This window comes from Aquila chrysaetos, chromosome 10, assembly GCF_900496995.4.
Source record: "Aquila chrysaetos chrysaetos chromosome 10, bAquChr1.4, whole genome shotgun sequence".
NCBI classification, from domain to species: domain Eukaryota; kingdom Metazoa; phylum Chordata; class Aves; order Accipitriformes; family Accipitridae; genus Aquila; species Aquila chrysaetos.
In genome coordinates this window covers 12,296,567-12,317,190 of record NC_044013.1, presented here as the reverse complement: position 1 = coordinate 12,317,190, position 20,624 = coordinate 12,296,567, and the positions used below count along the sequence as shown (strand labels likewise).

The 20,624-nt window shown below is 37.0% G+C and overlaps 1 protein-coding gene across 18 annotated transcripts in view; it reads left to right on the top strand.

Annotated features, from left to right (window-relative positions):
* The window catches only part of LRCH3 (leucine rich repeats and calponin homology domain containing 3), a 71,068-nt gene that overhangs the window by 38,091 nt on the left and 12,353 nt on the right, over positions 1–20,624 (top strand). For 3 of the 18 annotated variants that reach the window (XM_030027147.1, XM_041126552.1, XM_030027144.1), the window contains exons 8-20: positions 656–776; positions 3,310–3,458; positions 5,968–6,044; positions 8,808–8,903; positions 9,342–9,387; positions 9,543–9,683; positions 10,945–10,992; positions 12,072–12,125; positions 15,691–15,771; positions 17,144–17,215; positions 18,104–18,152; positions 18,645–18,758; positions 19,407–19,525. In XM_030027147.1, the coding sequence (XP_029883007.1) occupies positions 656–776; positions 3,310–3,458; positions 5,968–6,044; positions 8,808–8,903; positions 9,342–9,387; positions 9,543–9,683; positions 10,945–10,992; positions 12,072–12,125; positions 15,691–15,771; positions 17,144–17,215; positions 18,104–18,152; positions 18,645–18,758; positions 19,407–19,525 (1,167 nt within the window). The remainder of the gene's footprint in view (positions 1–655; positions 777–3,309; positions 3,459–5,967; positions 6,045–8,807; positions 8,904–9,341; positions 9,388–9,542; positions 9,684–10,944; positions 10,993–12,071; positions 12,126–15,690; positions 15,772–17,143; positions 17,216–18,103; positions 18,153–18,644; positions 18,759–19,406; positions 19,526–20,624) is intronic. The other 15 variants (XM_030027159.1, XM_030027149.1, XM_030027154.1 and 12 more) reach the window with 12 other exon arrangements.

The following is a 20,624-nucleotide window of genomic DNA, read 5'->3' as shown; positions in this document are numbered from 1 at the left end:
GATTAATTTACTGGAGCATAAAAGATGGGAAAAATGGGGTTCCTCATTTTAAAAAAAGCTTATAACTGTATCGTATTACAATGTTGAGTCAACTACAATTACTCATGAGTAGTTGTTTCAATAAAATAAATCTGAACATGAAAATTAAGCTTCAAAAACCAGGTGAAAATTTCGTTGTCTGTCTTTGCAGCTTGTTTCAAATGTTAAAATCTGTTTGCCATTTAGAAGCAGGAAAATGGGATCTCTTAGCAAGGAGACTGTCAATTATTCTTCCCAGGAAGAAGCTCCCTTTTCCTCTTGGGACAGCTAGAAAAGGCAGCAGCCAAGACCTAAAATGTTTCACTGAGCTATACTCCATATGCCTGCTTGCACTCATAGCTTGGTTTTTGAGAGGGTTCTAGGAGTTTCCATCCTGGGATGTTTTCAAGCACTTGCAAATACTGCGAACAAAACTGTAGGCAAGCTGGTTTTTTTAAGAAAGCTTAAATACATGTTTTTTAAAAACAATACACTGTAGCTGTATTTTGCTTTAAGTTAGCGTTTTGTAGGAGCAAAACAGGACAGCTGAAGTAAAAGTCAAATCAAGAGCTAGTAGCTTCCTAGATGATGTTTCCAAAGAAAAGTGTTTCTTGACTTCACTGTTCATTTTCTAAAGCCAACAGATGAGTTCTCAGACCTCCCTTTACGTGTAGCAGAGATCACTAAAGAACAGAGACTGCGAAGAGAAAGTCAGTATCAAGAAAACCGAGGGAGCACAGTCGTAACTAATGGTGGAGGTAAATAGTGATCTTTGGCTAACAATATTTATTGTCATCATTATTAAAATTCCAGAATATTTGCTATAAATACTAGGTTGTCTAAAGAGGAAAAAAAGAGAAAGGTCTAGGTGGAATTATACAAAACCACTGTTGTGTGAATAGTGTAAAAACACTGTCGTATTAAGGATGTTACAAGGCAAAATCAAATAGCATCAGAATTAAGATTATTTGGGAAACATTGTGTCAGCTTCTGCATATGTGCTATGTTAAAGTCTCCAACTGCTTCAGAGAGTATTTTGGAATATTGAATTTCAGTGCATGGAATTTTGCTGCTTGAGCTACTGGGGAAAATTTACAGTAGTAGTAAATTGTCAGTGCTCTGTGCTGACTGCTGTCAGAACAGGATGGGCAATTTTGTCAGGGAATTTTGTATTTCCGAGTAGCAGAAGTACTTCATTCAGCAGTCTTGGGTTTTAATCCAAACATGCAAGCCACCTAGGAGGGACTGGTATTTGTGAATGACATTGCTTTTTTGCACCTTCTCAATTGGTTTCCTGCAGTCTTACAGTAGCACCCTCATATTTGTTCAAGAGGTGATAGCGCTTTCCATGTTTCTTGATCTCTGTAGTCCTTCTCCATTTTAACTTCCAGTAATCTGCACCTACCACTGTCTCTATGTCCCAATTTTAGCCTTCTTCCAGGTTAGGTTTTTTCAATCATTCCCTCTTCTCCATTTTTCTGCACTACTTATTATTAGATCTCATCCCCATATACTTTGATTCATTTTTCTTCTTTCTCAGCTGCTCCCCATTTTCCATTTCCCCTAATGGCTACAATTCATATTCCCTATCTGAGTGTCACTCTTCCCAGCTACTTTTAATCTTCCTTGCCCAACTCCCACTTTTTCTTCTCTCTTCCTTCTTTGTCCCTGTCTTCATCTTTTGCTGTCTTCTTTTCTTGGTCTTATTCTTCTGTGCCACAATATTTTGTGTTCTTTGCTGCCTTCTAGAAATATCTGAAACTTTTGGTTGACTTGCACTGTTTTACACATTAATGGACAAAAAATTCAGTTCAAACGGTTAAATTTTGGCAAAGTTAGAAGAATTGAAGACATGGTGTCATGGGAAGCTCTCGGCAGCCTTAATAACAGGTGGTGCTGCCAGCTCCACCTCCAAGACTAACTTTATTTTGTTCTTTTGGGTTTTGTACACCAGGGATTTCAAAATGCCTCACTATTCTTTTAAGATGGAGCACAATCAGTTCATGAGTAGGAGTATCTGAGAGGGGCACAAGCCATAGCATGTGGCTGTCAGTGATCCAGGAGATCGCTTCCAATTTTGTGTTCCTAACACAGATACTAACTTGTTTCACTCTCTACTGTATTATTATTGTTGTTGTTGTTGTTATTATTATTTAATAAGCAAGGCTGGAAAGAAGGGCTCTGGTTTGGTTTGGTTTGTTGAGGTTTCTTTTACGGTTTGAAACTGAGATGGAGATTTAACGAAGCCAAAGTATATAGGAATGCTGTTTTGGATGGTTATAGCAGAGGAGGTGGCTTTGGCAGTAACAGTTGCTAGATTGTGTGGTGAGGCAAAGAGAAGTCTGTTTTAGACAAGCAGGAAAGGGGCGGGGGAGTAGAAAAAGAATGTCTGCAAGAGAGTCTGGAGCAAGTTTGGGGAGAGTTTTAAGAAAAAGAAAGCTCTAGTGCTCAGAAAGGGAGCTTATGCTTTCCCCTGCATCCCCAGCATGGTATTTTTCACTAGGGTAGTTTGCTCAATGTCATGACTCTCAGAATCCCTGGGCAGAACGTGTAAAAAGCAGTGACAAGTGAAAAAATTGCCCTACATAGTATCGCCCATACAAAGGATAATCAATGCTAGCCAAACTGCTGTTTCTTGCTCTCATTTCAGTGGTTCTTAATTTCTTTTTTAATTCCTCCTTTTAAAATAAAACTGCAGATGCTTTTATATTGTTTTAGAGGGATTTTCTTGCCTTCTGTACTGTCCTTTGTTATTTCCACATAGACTTTTTATATTCATTGCATTGCATCCAGATAACTTAGACATGCTGCCCTCTGTTTTATTGTTGTAGTAGTAAAAATAGTAGAGGTATCTGTCATATCCATTCTAATTTTCTGACAGAGATTAATTAGAATCAAGAGAAATTATTCAAAACATACACAAATCATTGTACAGTCATGGTGTTAGCTGACAGATTTTGATAGATGGTTTTTGGTATTGAAAAAAAATCACAGTATTTACTTTACCTTTTCAGTCATTGCAAAAGTATCTGTGGCCAGCAATATAAAACTACATGCTTGATACATGTTTCTCAATGCTTTTTAAAAAGCATAAATTTTATCATTATTTCAAAATTTGATGTTTAACAAATGTTAGTGAGCCTGGCAAAATCCAAGAGCTTTAAGGCTGAGCTTTCCCAGACAAAAGAAAAAGAGTAGGGCGTTAGTTCCTGACGTTGCTTTTTTGTTGGTTTTTTTCCCTCTTCTGTTGGTTATCTAATTATGGGTGTTTCTTTGTGTATGTATGTCAAGTGGAACATGATCTCGATCAGATCGACTATATTGATAGCTGTGCCACAGAAGAGGAGGAGGAAGAGGTGAGGCAACCCAAGTGCATGGACTCAGACAGCCTCAGCTCACAATTCATGGCATATATTGACCAGCGGCGAATCTCTAATGAGGTGGTGCTTTTACTTAAATTAGTTGAATTCATACACCCCAGGAAAGCCTTTGTGATGGTATTAATGCTGCTTCTCCCCAGAGGTTTTCTTTGGGTATTGTTTTGGGGTTTCGTTTTGTTTGGGGGGGGGGGGGTTAATTTAAAAAAAAAAAATTACAAAAATAGGTCTGATCTGGAGGAAGAGCACAATGTTGTGCTTTGTGGAGGGTCAGAGCTGGAGTGTTAAGCTGCTCCCCAGTGCCTTTTGGGATATGAGGAATAAGTCTAAAGCAGCCACACTGTTTTCCTGTCATGTGGGTTCTTGCAAGCTTGTGCTTTAGGCATACGTGAAGCAAATGGTTTTTCCAAAGGAGTGCTATCTTCAAAAAACATTGAAGTTGATGCTTCCAACTGGTAATTGGTGAAACCTAGAAAATTGTTAACATTTACTTGGTAGTACTAAATATACACTGACCTTCTCAAGGGAAAAATGTTGATTGTTATCAGCATAACGATTTAGTACAAGAATTTTGCAACTCTATTAATTTGGCTGTTCATGTTGATTATAAATTATTTGCCAGTAAATTCAATGTCTTGAGCATCCGTTTTAAGTTTAGACTAACTTAAATATTCAGACTTTTCAGAAAGCCTACTCTTTGCAGAGAATTATTTTTTTCTCTCTTACTGTTGAGCAAGGCTTTGCACCTACACGTACACACTGGGATATGTGTATAGTCACCTTTCTGAGCACAAAACACCATCTGTAGTTTCAGATAAACCTGGCACAAAACTGTTTTTAGTCAGTAAAAGTATACAGTTGAATGAACAATTATTGCTACACAGGTTAGAAAGTTCTCTGGACAGCTTTTTACAAATGTCTAGAAACAGGTGTGAGTAACTCTAGACATTGCTCTGTTTTCTCTTACAGAAAAAAAGAAAAATAATAATAATTTTTAAAAAGGGGCAAACTTAGCATACACTATCCTAATAATAGCTGCTTTTATTGATTGCTTACTGTATCCAGATGATGTCCTGGAGCAGACAAGGGCAATGATTCCAGTAAAGTTACTGTCACTTTTCTTTAGCTCATGTCATTTCATTGCTTTCTAGCTGCATAAGAATTAATGTGCCTTAATAAAATTCACTAGAGTTGCATTGAAATCACATGGATTGCCAAAACTGGAAGGTGCCTTTGTTTCAGTTGTAGCAGCCACTGCTGTGAACATATGGAGAAAACTGTTCCCTGTTAAGTCATTTGGATGGTACAGTTTTGGAGAGTGTCCTCAGAAATCGAACTTATAGAAACAGATTTTCAGCCACATAATGTTTCCTTCTGTGTTCTGTCAGTCTTAATTAATACCTATGTACACAGTTCAGTGGTTCACTGTACATACTAAGTGAATAACCTGTCTGAGAAAGTCTTTGTGGTTGATACGCTTAAACAGTACTTATTGTGCTGTGATTCAAATATGTCCTTTCAAAGTTTTGTGTGTTTTGAAGCAAAAAGATACTTGGTCTATGAAGGAAGAAAAAAAACCCAGATCTTTAGCATTCATGTAGCAGCCTGGTCCCTGTTTTGTCCACTTCATATTACTGTTTACTGTGTTTAAAATCAGTGACACAGATATCAGAGAGGTGCATTCATTTTGCAGATCTCATAAATTCAATATCAAACCACAAAAGCTGACGCCACTTGAAGCATAGACACAAGGGCAAAACTCAGAAAATGCACCTATTGGCAATACAACCCAAGGACTCAAGATAGTGAAAAGGCATTGATCAACATCAAAAAAGATATTAATAGGGTTTTATCTATTCACAAAAATTAAACTGTTTGCTTTTAACTGAAGCAGTAGTTTCTCTAAAAAGACAATCCAAAATACTTTACTACTTAGGAAGGCTAACTGTATGCAATATAGCAACGTGCATACAGGCATGAGTGAAAATTGGCAAGTTAATACTGAAAAGTTTCCATTGTCCTACATTAATGGATGTTTAAAATAACACCAAGGGCAATATGTTTCTGTTCCCAATGGGATAAATGATTTCATAGCTCAAATTAAGCCTAAGGTGTTCTCATTCATCCCATGCTTTGCTTTTTTAGTCCCTCTGTGACTTGTCTGTAGGCCATCATGAAAGACCCATCAGCTATTGTATCCTGTATTTCTGAGAATCTAGACTGCATTGCTGTACACTTGTATATACATTCTTTGGAGATTAACTCTACAGTTCTTCTAATTTCATTAATTATTTTCCCTGCATGATTCTTAGTAGTGGAGGTTTTAAAACTCTTAAATTTACCAGTAGGCATATTTAATCTTGAAACTAAAGTTTATTAAAATTGGAAGGAAAAAATAAAGGTGAGCTTGCCTAGTTGGAAATTAACATCCCCGAGTTGTGTTTCGTGGTTCTTTGTCAAGTATTTTGAATACCAGTAGTTACAAATGTTGCTCTGCAAAGAGATTCTTTGACATTAATATACAGTTTTCTGAATTAGTTGTTAACTTAGTCTTCTCTGTTATTTTGCTTAGGGCTCACCAGTAAAGCCTGTATCCATCAGAGAATTTCAGAGAACAGAGGATACAAGACGATATTTACATCAAAACAGGTAAGAATATGTGGTAACAGTAATTTTATCCAAAGTTTCATGATGAATGCAGAGCACATATTTACTGAATGTGTTTAGAAAATGACATTGTTTTCTGTTGCTTCACCAGAAGTGTGCATGGCACTTTTGTTTCTGAATTACTGCTCAGATTAGGAATTTGTATTCTAATAATGGCAGTGATCAAAAGGCTTGGCTGTTCTAGGCCAATGCTCGGCTTTAAATCAGGTGGTTAATGAAATCTGCCAAATTAAAGTGTATACTTTTAAACGGACTTAATATCTGCTTTTCATGATTTAATTTGTGCTTTGAATAAATAGTTGACTTAAGCTATATTACATAAAGGACAGAAGGGATAAATGTACATTTACTGCAGGTTTAGGGGAAGCATAGAGAGTTACAATGGAGTATCTGATGTGCTATGAGGTCACACTCTTGGTTGACTCTTGGTAGCTGTAGTACTGTCGGGGTTTAGTTTAATTTAAAAATGTGCTTTTCTGTGCCGTAATCATGAGCTTACGTCAGAGGAAGAAGGGATAGAATGGGAGTCATTTCTGAAAACAGGTCTCTTAGTTTAATGAAGTAGATTTTTTTGAATTGTGTCCATACTTTTTAATGATTACTTGGCTTATTAGAGGGAATGCTTATCTGTAAAATATGGGTCAGAGTTGGACAGAATATAAATGAGGTGGTTAGGTTTGAGAAAAGCCTTTTCGGTGTCCAGTTAAAAGAAGAAGATGAGCAAATTTATAGCTTCTTGCTAATGGAACTAAAATCAAAATTGATAGAACCTTTAATATGCCACTGAAGCATTTCAGTATTCTGTGGATTGAAAGTGAATGTGCAAGGACTCAGCAGAAAACCAGCTCAATTGTACTAGGGATGTTAAAAAAAAAAAAAAAAAAAAAAAAAAAGACAACTGCTAGCCATAAGTATGTTATTGCTTATGCTGTCAGTAGAAATTATTTTTAATGGTATTGAAAGGGAACATGAAATAAAGAATAGTGTGTAAATTTTTCCAGAGTTATGGCAACATTTTAATACGCATTTTGGAATGTGCAGTAAATGTGCAGATACAGTAGGGGTACTGATACAAAGGAGGGTAACTCCTTCAGCATGTATCAGCATTCCTTGTCCTGTAGTGTCTACAGGTGAGGCATAAAATAATACAGCAGTCTGACATGTTCTTCCCAAATAAAGTGAGTGCTCTTGGTTTGAAAGACTGATTTTTTGTTTGTTTATTTATTTTTCTATTTGAATGTTTGTGGTCAACATGGAAGTAATTAGACTTTACAAACACTGGATTCCATGACATATCTGAAGGAAATAAGAGGCTAGTTAGCCAGGAGAGAACTTCTGTTTACATAGATAGATATTAATGATAAGGGAAGCTGTAGTTCACTAGGGTATCCAGTGTTTTCAAAATTTAACTTAAGGATGGCAGCAGATCTTCATGTGGAAGTAGTTAATCAACCATCTAAATTAATTGTAGCTTGTTCATCTTATGCTGCAGCAGAGTGAAATTCTTAATGAGGCCCTAAAAACAGGTCCTATTGTTATTGCCTTCAAAATTATGTAAAAACAGCCATAGGACAATGTGTAATTTTTTATATTTTAAGCTTGTATTACCCAAATACTTCATTTGTGGCAACTACAAGCTGTAAACTGCTTCCACAATGATTCTGTGCAAATGCCTTGGCAGGCAGCCTCTTTTTTTTTCTTCAGCATGCTGGAGCCATTAAAACTCTTAGAGTTGGATGTAATGCAGACTTCATCTCAAGAGTACTTACGTTGGTTGATTTAATTCAGTAAATACAGTTTGTGCCTCTGGACAGACTGTGGTGCATTCCTGATGCAAAAAAGCTGTGTGTACTCTGGTCTGAATACGCTTCTTGGCACTTAGCTGAACCCAGTCCTGCCTGTTCAAAACAACATAATAATGGATTTGTCTTGTGCATCAATGCTAATTTAAGTAACAGAGGAGACCTGTTGCATATGGGTCTTCCACATCTCTTAAGCTTCTCTGTGCAGAATAGGTAATAAGTCTACACACGGGCAGCAGGACTAATATTTTTTTGGAAATGCATTGGTAATTGTGTCTCTATTCCATAGTTGCCCCAGGAGCAAAGGTTACAGAGTCTATGCTGTCAAGAGTAAGCTACTTGATTTCCATCAGCTTGCTTTCTAGGCAGCAACATGACAGGGAACATGCTGTAAACTGTGGACCTTGGGAACTGTCAGTGCTAGCAGCTGCCTTCTAGCAAAGAACTGACTGCAAAATTTCTCTTTTATTGTTGATGTGATGGATAAGAGACAGATCCATTATTGTTTACCTTGTGACTTTGATGGCTTGTATCACTGACAGTTAGGAAGTCATCACTTGATTGGTGAAGTGAGCAGATTTGTTCTGAAAATATCAGAGTGTGCTAATGTTTAAAAATAATTCTGTTCTTTCCAGAGCAGAATAAGGCCTACAATAACCAGAATATAGTCTTAAAATAGAGATTCCATCTTTGTGCATTTTGAAATCATTGTTAATTAAGCAAGTTATGTTTGTTTAATTATGAACTGCAGTAATTGTGATCTGACTTGGTATCACAACATGATTTCTTTAGTCATCCTAAATTTCACCTTTGTGGTTATCTGAAGCTAATTGTCTAGGCAATTACTCTTAGAAAAACAGCTGTAATCTAGAGAAGTATTAATCTGACAGTAGTTTATATGCATCAGTGTCCAATCCCCCTTCCACCTGGTGTTTACCTGCAGGGATACTGATGAATTACGAAGACCTGAAACTCTAAATTTGATGCAGAACAGAGAGCATCACCAAGTACTAACGAGTTATGTGGACAGGACAGAGAGGTAGGGAAAAGAAACATAGTTTCTACCGATTAATTTTATCCCCTCACCCCACAAATAATAACCATAGTAGCCAGTTATTCCTCTAAATGAGGATCATCTGAAAAGTTCCTGGATTGGTTACTTAACCAGCTCTTAGAGAATGGGTATAAAGTACTGAGTATCTCAATGTAATAGGCCAAACATACAGTCCAATTGGTACACCTTGAGCTGTAGAAAAATTTTGTCACAATACAGGAGGATAGAAATGACTGTACAAAATCTGTCATGCACAATGAGTTAAACCGTTACTGCAGCAGTTGGTTTAACAGCTTTGCTTACTAAACAGTTACTCTTCTCATTTGATGAGATACTTGTCTGTCACTGACAATTCATGGATGAAAATTTGTTTATATTTAAGATTAAAAGTATACTTAACCCTCTTATTTTTCCATTTGTCAGATCCCCAGCTGATTCACCTTACTTTCTATCAAGTCACCACAGTCAGGTAACACATTGAACTCTACTATTTTATTCTTTTGGATTAATTTGATGCAAAACCAAAGTGATGTCAGCCATAAGACATGGACTGTTTCTCCTTAACCCATCTGTTTTACCTTGTGTAGCTCTTCCTTTACAGCCTGGTGCACTGTTTTGTTCCAGGTTCCTAATACAGATCCCGAGCTGCACCGCAGACACATGGAGCGTACCCGTCGGGAGGCCCAGCTAGCAGCCCTTCAGTACGAGGAAGAGAGGATGAGAACAAAACAGATTCAGAGAGAAGCTGTCCTTGACTTTGTTAAGGTACCTCCTTTTAGTACCTACTTGCTACTTTATCTTTTCTGAATCCCTTAATGAAAATTAATTGCCAAGATCATTAATACTTGTACGTTACACTCTTGGGCATGGAATGCACTGTATAAAGAAAATGGAGAGATAGCATTTAAGTACATTCAGTATTGGTGCTGTACCTTAACACAGACAAAATTAGAACTGAGGAGGAAGATGGAAGAGATTTACGCAAGATATGATTGTTGCAAAGAATTCTGTTTTTACATAGTCTGCCTCATTCTCTCAATTTTTCATTTGCATAGATGTGACAGGATTGGTATAAGAAAGAAGGGGTCTTTATTTGAGAAGGCATAGAGGCAGTTTAATTTTGAAGACAAATTTGGCAGAGAAGAAAGCAATCATACGCACGAGAAGATAATGTTGCCTGATCTATTTTGGTATTTTATGATGCATAAATTACTTACCTCCAGGTAAAGCATGGGTGCAGATTTATGGTACATCAGACCTGTGGACGTTGCGCCTTCACTTTCGCTTTCAGTGCAGTCAATATGAAGTAGTCTCCTGCTTAACATGCAAACTTGTTTATATGCTAGTTGACTTAAATTTATTTTACTGTTTACTGCTCTGGTGACCTACCAAATCTTGCCATCACAAATTTAAGAAATGTTATAATTAATATTTTGGGCTTAGGGTGGTCTGCAGAGAGGAGAAGATTGCATTTATGTAATGTATAAAGTTAGTTTAGAAGAAGATTTTTAGCTGCCTGAAACTAGGCTTTTCATTAGCACCGACTAATCTCAGGCCCCTGGCAATGTTTTGTAGAAAAGCTGCTTTTATTAAAGAGTCTGCTCAGTCTTTCAGTTAAAGACTTTAGGATGCATTTTGTTCATTGATGAGCCTTTGGGGGTTTTCAGTTTGGGTTGTTTTTTTTTTTTTTTTTTCCTTCTGTTGCCTTTGTTATTCATGAGCACTTTATTCTCAGCAATTAAATTCCTCCCTTGGGTTATATTTTGGGTTTATTATGCATCTTTAATCTGCAAAAACAAATTGGTTTTTTTGTTTTTGTATGGAATAAAGGCTGGTTTTTTACAAATAGCATCAGTGAAGTTTCAGCTCAGTGGAAACTTGCAATTTCCCCAGTGCATGTTTTATTTAAAAACTAAGTTCTTCTTGTGTTTTAAAACACTTCTAAATTATGCTGGTTTGTTCTGAGTTTTTGTTTCTCTGTCACGTTCTTTTAAATTGGTCGTTCATTTTTCGTTTTTCCCTACAGCAAAAAGCATCCTTAAGTCCTCAGAAGCAAAGTCCTCTGGATAGTGAGGTAAGAGTCCAGTAAGAGTATTACTAGGGATGTCAGCACCTGAATTCTTAGCTCTCTCCATCAGAGAGATTTTCTTGATTGTGGAGAACTCCTGGGTTGGGTTTTTTGTGTTTATGGGACCAGTCTAATATTTCTGTTCATGTAGATTGCCTGTCCGACTGTGTTGTTTTATTGTTTCTTGTATGTTTTCTATGTTCTATACAGAAAATACATTTCATATTCCATTTTAAGATGCTCCTTGCGAGCAGTACAGTTTACTTTCTAACGGGAGTATTCAGACAAGTTACTGCGTTGTAGTCACCCTTCATTGATCAGTTTTCTCCCAGTTTCCTATCATTAGATCACCAGTTATCCCAGAAAGATTAAGCATTAGAATTTTGAGGGCTATCGGAAAAATAAATAAATAAAATTTGTAAAAGTTTTATTCTAGTGTAGTTTCATAATCAAAAACAGTAAGTCAGTAGGGAACACAAATCATACAAGTCTCAGTCTTCTAGAATATACAGAGCTGAGCCAATGACATCTGTTTACTCTGCATCAGATTTCTGCATAGTAATGGCTCTTCCAGTGCTTGCCATCCCCACTTTGCTCCAGAGGAAGATAATTCACATGGCAGTGTTAATCAGATCAAAAATTTTAATAATATAATGAATATAAATAGTTATTTAGCAGCATTTTCCAACTAACTCTTTTTTGTTAGAAAATTACCGAAACGTGGGGTAATTGAAATAGTTTTTGCTCCTTTTCCTTCTTAATGTTCTTCTGGTCTTAATTTATTCTTTTAAAGGGTCCTTTGTTCTACCACAGTAAGAGCTGTGAATACATAGTTGTCCCTATTTGCTTGAGACAATACAGAAAGCAGAATAATTGATTCCTTAAGTAATACGAATGCACTATAATTCATGGGTCGTGTGGCTATATATTCCTTCAGAGTTACATATACTTTATGGATTTTTAAAAAAAGCCTGACAGTGCTATAAAGAAGCAGTACATGTTCCAAAATGTCTGTCTGTTCACATACCATGTGTTTCTGACATTCTGTGTGTTTCTGACATTACTCCATCTCTCCCACCTCCCAGTGTCCCTTTCCATCCAGAAGGTCTCAGCATACTGATGATAGTGCCTTGTTAGTGGTAAGATCCTGCACGTAATGGCCTTTTTGTGTGGCAGATTCTAGAGCATACAAATAACGTGTTATGATTGTCTCAGATTAGACCAACTATTTTAGAGCTAATCTAAATAGCATAAAACATGACCATCTTCTTTGAAAAGTAGCTTTAGCTGTGAACTTTAATATTATGAATATGTTGATACTTGTACTGTCAGCCATTTGTTAATAATATAGTGACGTTTTTCCACAAAATAATTAAAGCTTAACTTTTGCTGAGAGCAGAGGAAAATTACTGATAGTAAAGAAGAGCTTCTAAAATTAAAAATTCACCTCTAGTTCTGGTTTGTTTTATTCTCCGTTTAGCTTGCTTCCTAATCAATGTGCTCTTCAGTGTCAAGTAAGCAATTTTAATGCTTCGACTACAGCCTTCTACTTTAACTTGTCTGCGTCCTGCACATGGTGGTTAGAAATACTTAGTATCTTGGTAACCATATCATAGCATAGGGAAAAACTGCTCTACCTATGAATGCTACCAGTCATGAAATATTCCTCATACCTTTTTATTGTTTATCAGTGAAGATATCTTAAAAATAAACTATTCTGAACACTTAGCAACAATAAAAACATTTATGTACTCAATTCATGTTTTATGCTATTTCTTCCTTTATGGCATCTTAGCAATATAGCATAATTAAAGAATATAATCAATGCCATAATCCATGTCTATAAAGGAAAAATACACCTGATTTGCCTGCTGTTGCATGACTGCATGCCTGGGATTTATTTTCTTAATTCATGTGCTTCCATTATCTGCCTAAATTTTCTTTAGGCAGTGCTCTTGGTTAGACTATCTCTCTCCAGAACATGTTGGTCAAGATATTTACTGTCTCTTTATTCAGACTCTTTGGTTTTCCTGCTTTCACCTGACTAGCACTTTGTGGGAGAAAAAGTTTGTAATAGTAGAGAGAGGCTTAATGATTGTGCATGGGCCTGTTTAGAGAAATCATAATCAATTAGCATATAAAACTGTGCTTTCATATTTAGATAATAGGAAACAGGAGAATAGCAGTGGTTTGGGTTAATTAAGTGTTGATACTCTGTTGTCAGTGAATTCATCTTTGGAATGTATTTTAAAGACACCTTTAAGGACCCCATTTCTATTTGATTGTGTGATCCCATGACTTTTGTTGTAAATTCATATGTAGGATTTTACATTACATGACTTGGAATTTTCAGAAATTATTTTGAAACTGGCTTCCATTGCTGTTTGTTTCCTTTGTGTCTTTAACCAAGTTACATCCTTGCACTTCATAAAGAAGTGGCCAGGCTGGTAAGGAAAGATTGAACTAGATTTGAAAGCAATCATTTCTCTGTTTGTTTTTCTTTTGATTCCTTGCTCTTTACAGCAGCACTAAACTATAATAGTATATGAAATACTGGGTCTTCTGAACTGCTGAAGTATGATATGCAGCTCTATTTTGTAGTGGAAATACACACTGTGTCTAATGATGACATATGCCAGGGCAGCTGTTTCTGGCAGTTATTGTAACTGGAACATTAAGCCCAGGCTAGCTCATGAATTTGTAGCATTTTTGTTTCCACAAATGTATTTTGTATGGTAAAAACTTGTTCAGCAACAAGGTTCATTAGTTTGCTTTAAGGAAAAAAAAAAAAAAAAAAGAAAAGGTCTGTCATAAGAGCTGAAATTACTTTTACCTTTTTATATTCTATTGCATTTCATTTGATGTTTTCCCTGTCCTTATGGATTTGAAATTTAGCTAGGTCTCATTTCTGAGGATGCTTTTTTCCTCCACCAAAGTATAGAGGCATTTCATATCAAAATTCTATTGCTAATGGCAGTTTTCAGTACACATTTTTCATTTACATAGTTTCCTCTCTGTCTTTTTCTCTCTGCATAAAGACTGCGTGCAGTAGTGTAAACTTTAGCTTACAAAACTCTTGGACATTGAAACTTGCAGATAAGTTAGTTAAAAAAAAAAAAAAAGTTCTGCTAGATTTTCCACTGATTGTTCTAGCTTTATGATATGGGAATAACACTTAGTGGCAAAAAAGGAGAATATTACATAGAGGTGTAGTAAAAGATCTTTTGTTCAGCATTTCCCTCATTACATCAGAACTCTCTAAACTGAGCAGTTGCTTTTCTTTTGCTCCAAAGAATGTTTTCAGCTCAGATGTAAGGAAAAGATTTAAAAAGTATTAAGTCTAATATGTAGTTAGAAAGCAAGTGAGCTTTCTTTTATTTTACTACTTCCGCCTTCTGGTATCGTTACTGCTTTAACAAAAAAATTCTTAAAACCAAAATTTAAGTTGTGAATCTCCTTTTTTAATCTTACATCATGTTTCTTTTGGTCTTCTCCTTGTTGTCTTTTATCACTAATTAAAATTGAAATGTATTCACATTGCAGAGGTTACTCTGACCGTTTCCTTCAGTTTGTAAACAATTTCAGGACAGTCTGTTTGAACTCACAAAATGACTACCCATACTTTCTATGAATGTTACTAGTTCGGTTTAGTTGTATGTTTCTCCTACATACCTGTGATTAGAAGCGAAGTGGAGACTGGCTATAGTGCGTCATTGCACACTGTGGCGGATTTCTTTGTGTTGACTTGTAATAGCCAGACTAACTAAAATGTTGTTGAAGAAATGTAATCACTGGCTTCTCTGAGAAAATGTGCTGTATACCTCAAAGTTTTATATTAGTCATATCCTACTTGCTATTCTCACAAGGGTAGTCCCATTTGTTACAATTGGAGATTACTTGTTGAGATAGTGTCAAGGCTTCAGACTTGGCTAATGATTTCAGCCTTGATTGCTTATGAATCTCATTTTTTCCCCAAATACATTCTTGTTTTCTCCCATACTGTCCCTTACAAGGTGAGTACTATGGAAGGAAAAAAAACTCAAAACATCCTCTCAAACTGCTGCTCAATTTCTCTGTTGTAAAGCCCGTAAAATACCTGATAAGCATCATGCAGCTGGTGTGACCTCTTCCTTTCTTAATCTTTGTGTCATTGGTGCCTTGTGCTCCCTTCATTGCCTTGTGTTTTCTTGTTGTGGTCTAAAACATGGCCTGAGGCCATCATGTTACTGTTAGCACATGGGATCTCTGAAACATTTTAAGTTAAGACTTTTAGGCACCAGTGTATTACAAATAATAATGGTATGGGTAAAATAAGCAGGACTTGAATTATGCTAACTTGTACCCTGGAGTTTTCTCTCAGACCGTTGGCATCCGTTTGTGTATTCAAATGTTTAATAATCAAATTCCCTTAAAATATCCTTATTTGGTTTGTACAGAGTTCTGGTTGGGCTCTGCTTTGGCAGTCCCTGTATCTGCAGTTTTTTCTGGCCCAGGGAGATTTCTCTGACTTCAGTGCTAGCCCAGGGAGATTTCTGTGACTTCAGTGCTAGACCTAGAGGCCAAGGGTGGCATGTGCAGTAGGGTGTTTTAAGTCTGAATTGCAGCATCCTGGTTCCTTTTGTATTGTGGCTACCTTTTCTTACAATTGTTCTTTGCCTCACTTCTTCCTTTCTTCCCTCTGTCTTTCCTTGCTGTCCTTGACAGAATGGCTTTGAGCCTCTCTTTGTGTTTGAGATTGACAATAACACCAATACCATTAAAAGGCGGCCAGGGACTCGCAAACAGGTGAAGAGCATGCAGTGTGTTGCTGTTGTGATTGTCCTACCCTGTGGTGTGCCGTGTTCCCCTTCCCTTCACCCACTGCTGAGTATGTGGACTGTGACGACTTCTTGTCAGTCTGCATCAAGGTTGTCTTGCTTTTCTCATACAGGAATAAACAGTTATGTTAATGTTACAGACCACCTACTTTCTGTTTTATTTTACTCTTCTCATATACTAGCTAATGTTTTGCTTAAGTCAAGTAATATTTTGAAACTCTTTAAAACAAAACAAAATCAAAAAAAGAAACCCATGATTTTTTGCTCTGCCCTGCTGTGGAGAAAGAGACTGTCTTGAGGATCAGATGTTAAGTCTGCATAGGGCCTAAATATGTTTGTATTTAAGGCTTGCCCTGAGTATAGCCTCTCCTAGTCCTTCCTGTCTGTACTGTTCTGAAGTGGCAGAATAGTTGCAAATCATTAAATACTAACACACCCAAGTGTGTTGTTCACATCTGTAGAGTTTTTAGGTGTCATTTGGTGTTCTTTTCCTGTGCTGAACTGCCACTTTGCTATTTGAATGCTGTTTCAGAAAGTATAGTTTCATTCTTGAGCCATTCAGTCCTCAAATGTAAACGTTTTGATTGTACTTTCAGTAAGACACAGAATTTGACCCTCTAGATGTCAGTGACAGATTGGCATGCTGGAGCTCCTGTTCTGTAAACATGAAAAGTTGTTAATTTGGTTGGTTTTGATATTGATTATAATTGAAATTTGGCTGCACTTTTATGTGTGACAACACTGTAAATCTTAACACTGACATCTTCGCTGAGAGCTAGATTCCACCCATGGAATCTTATTTATTTTGTGTGTAATTCACAAGGATCAGCATTAGGTGTTTGTGGCAGACACAAAGTGTGTATTCTTGAGCCTGTTAGATGTGGGCTTCTCTGATTTTACAAAGTTGATAGGAAAATAACATAGTAAAAATGCATAACATACTTGAAACATTAAAAAGAAAGCTATTTATTTTGAATAGTGGCTCAGAATGAGCTGTTGTAGGGTAAAATTTCCTTTTGCCTGATGGCATAGGTGTTACATTAGGTGTTAATAAAGAAGCTTTTGCATCACTTATTGTTCTTAGTTCTGCTTTTGATGTCACTGTGTTGTGTGTAAAAGAAACATAGCACCTCTCAAGCTTGTCAGGCAGAAAGTTCAGGAGGGTAGGAAGGCTTTAACTGTAGTTCAGCAAGTATGTATCTGTGCCTGTTGACTGTTTCTGAGAATGTGATTGTGATCACCTCTTCCTTTTTAACTTGTCTACTGCATTCCACCTTTGTGCATGACCTGTCAGCCGTTTGCTAACGCTGCTACTGCCTTCTCTTTCTTTCTGCATTCAGTCACTCTCAGGGTTGAATCAAGAAAGCTGTGCTACTACCCTGCCTAATGCCTCTACCTTCAGTCCTATCAAGGTATCTCTTGCTATTATCATTCACCAGTAAAGCTAACAAAAAACTCTTGGATCCACACATCTGTTTTAACAGGTGTTAGTCTGTCAGCTTCTAATCAAAAGTTCAGGTAGGGTATGAATCCAATTTACCTGATTAAACTGTAGTAGGTATTACCTCATCTTAGCTTTAGGCTGTGTCTACAGGAGGCCTAAGCTATAAAAACATGGTAACCAGTCTCTGCTCTGAGGGGTTCTTCGTTGTCTTTGAAGTTGCTTTTTCTGTACAAGACTATTTACTCTTGACCAGGCTGAGTTCATCAAAAGTACTCCTGTTGTATGCTTTACCAGCTTACTTTTGAATACAGTTATTCTATATTTCTTTCTCTTCTGTGGAAACTGCTATACTGAATGCATTCATCACAAGAAATCATTAGTCTGTGTAAGTACTGTAGTAAAACTATGGTGTGTTTCACTGGGGAGAGTGATGTTCAGTAAATCGCAGTTTTGCATTAGCAAAGGTGTCAGAGGTGTATCCTTATTGGTGCTGCTGTAATGCAGGTTCTGCATGTTACTTAATTGTTTTTCTGTGTCCCTTTTGCAAAGAATACTTAGAAAGTTTCGATTAGAAAGAAAAGTAAACAAAGATCTGTCATTGCACAGTCAGTGCTGTTTCATCATTGTTTTTCCTCAGAAAAAAGCAATTGTGTCATTTCTGCAAAAGAAAAAGCTTTGTCATTTTCTGCAGACATGAGACTTGGGGAACAACATACTGTTTTTTCACATTTCTGTTTTTTATCTGAAATACATTTAGATGGATGGAGCCTTTTTTTAAAACACAGCAAATTAAAATGCAGTCACAGCTTTTCTAGATTAGGACCATTTATACTCTTCTGCTTTTTTTTGTCCACAGAGCGATGACAGATCTACCATTTCCCCCGGCTCACCTACCACTCAGACAGGTAACAGGGAAAGGAAAAAAAACTTCTGAAAAATGACATCAAAATGCCTGCTTGCTTATTTGTACTATGAAGAGAAGGGAGCATATGTTTCCATCTCTGTATGTGGCACTGCTGTGTTTGAGAATTTACCCAGTTATTTGGGTCCCCTTAGCAACACTTGAGGGAAGAGACAACAGGGGTGAAGCATGTCCTCAGGCAGAGCGTAGGGTTTGGCTGTTTTAGGCCTTCATACAGGCTTTGGCACACAAATGCATTCAGCAAGAGTCAGAACAGTTGTTGGAATTGGTATGTGGAATGTGCTTTGCATGCAAGTGTCCTTGGAAGTGCCTTTTCCTGCTCTGCGCTTTTATCATGCATGGCTGTAATTTATTTTGTCATTATTATATTAAAATTTTTTTGTTCTTTTTAATTACCACACTGCTGAACCCATTTCCTATTTAACCATTTCCTTCTTCCTCCTTTCCTTTCCTGTGCCTTTCCACATTTGTTTAGTCCACCTTTCCCCTCCATATCCTGGCCATGCAGCCCCGCCTTCCTATAGAAACCCTTCCCAGCGACCTGAGAGTTTCCTTTTCCGAGCAGCTGTCAGGGATGAAGCAAACAAAGGTAGGTTATGTAGCTCAGAAATCAGTTAGTTTTGCTACATTATATTAACATCTGCATTACCTAGGTTTTGCACTGTTCTGTTACTTCAGGTCATTATCATCAAACTACTTTTAGAGTTCCATTTGTAGACACATGGCATTAAATATTTTGTGCATAAGCAATTTTTTATTTAGAGCTGTCAAATATTCTTTTGTCATATTTGGGGAAATGTGGGAATTTGTTCTTCCTGGTCTGTGCTTACGCCTAAAAAGATACTAAGTAAATGCCACAAAAGCCTTTAACAACAGATGAAGGCAGCTTGATAAATTTTGCATTGCACAGTAGCACATAAAAAAATTGCAATTTCTGTAGAAAGATTGAGCTGTTTCAACATACGCCATCTGGCAAAACTTTGTCCTCCTTTCTGAATGATTATTATCCAACAGAAAGAACAGAATCTAAACAGAAAGGAAAATGTGTTAAAGAACACCTCATTTAGATTAGTAGATCATTAGTTTGATTAATGATCAAATGAAAGAAACAGATTTGTGAAAAGGAATGCACTGTACCCATTCTGGAACCTTGTGTGTGCATGTATAGTACAGCAGTGAAGGACAATCAGCCAAATGGTGCTTAGTGATTTTTCTTTTCTTCATGCTACTTTTTTAGCTGTTGCTTCATCTTCTACCCGTGCCTTGTCTCCTGCTAATGATTCTGCAGACCCTAGAGTAAGACAAAACTCCAAACAGCGAGAGGAGGAGCTGGAGCTAATAGAGCAGCTACGTAAGGTAAGCGTTGCCAGGAGCCAGTATGCAGACATCTTAGTAGATGCATTGCGTGTGCCCTGCTAAATCTGTCCCTGTGTTTTGGACTGATTTCACTGAACCAATATGGTGCACAGTTGACCAAAATTAAATGGCATTGTACAGCCTAAGTGGTTCTTTCAGATGGATGCAGTGGTGTTCACGTTGTTTTTTGTGGTGGATAAAGTCAGCTTCAAATTCTGTAAAATAAATTGTGCTGACTCCTGGTTTTGAGTGTCCGGTGATCTCTGCTTTTAAAATGAATGTGTGCTTTCTTTCTTCCTTATCAGCCTTCACACTTGTAAGGAACTCCCTGGAAAGTTGCCTCACTGTCTTCCTTTTAATCTCTTTTTTAAAACTCCTATTTGCTGTAAAGCCCACAGAAGAGCAGATGGAGTGCAGAGACTACTGCCAGTCATGCTGACAGCACGGTTTCCTTGTGTGCTCTGATCCATCTGTTGATTCTTGCCTTATCCTTAGTTAAGTGCAGAACATCTGAGGCACAAATATTCCTTATACTTGTGCTTTTTGTCTGTTCAGGGCCACCACACCCCTGGTTTGTGCCAGGATACAATGACAATACACGTGAATATTGAAAATGCTGCATGGCATTAAGGTACTGCTCTGCTTTGCCCCAGACTTGTTTCTGGAGAGCATGAAAGCATTCCTTGAGGTGCTTTAATTAATTGTTTGAACTTTCCCAAGAAATAAAAATTCCTACTTGTTAAAGCTGGTTTTAAAAGCCATAAGCATCCCAGATAGACAGAAAGAATTCCTTCTCTTTGTAAATTTTAAAGTAAGGATAATCTCCTTTCTCTAAAAGGAGAAAGTTATCTTAAATAAAACAAAACAAAACTTGGTGCTGTTTGCAGACCCTCTCTTCTGTTATCTCAGAATGCTTTGTATGTAGTCTGTCTCTTGTTCAGCTTCCCAGGTAAGCTTAAATCTTTTCTTTTTTTTTTTTTTTTTTTTCAGTACTTCAAAAATTTAGATAAAGCATAACAACTCAGTCAAATTCACACAGCGTTTGAAATAAGATTAAAAGCCTGAATTGAATTTTTATTCATTCCCTTACACAAATGCG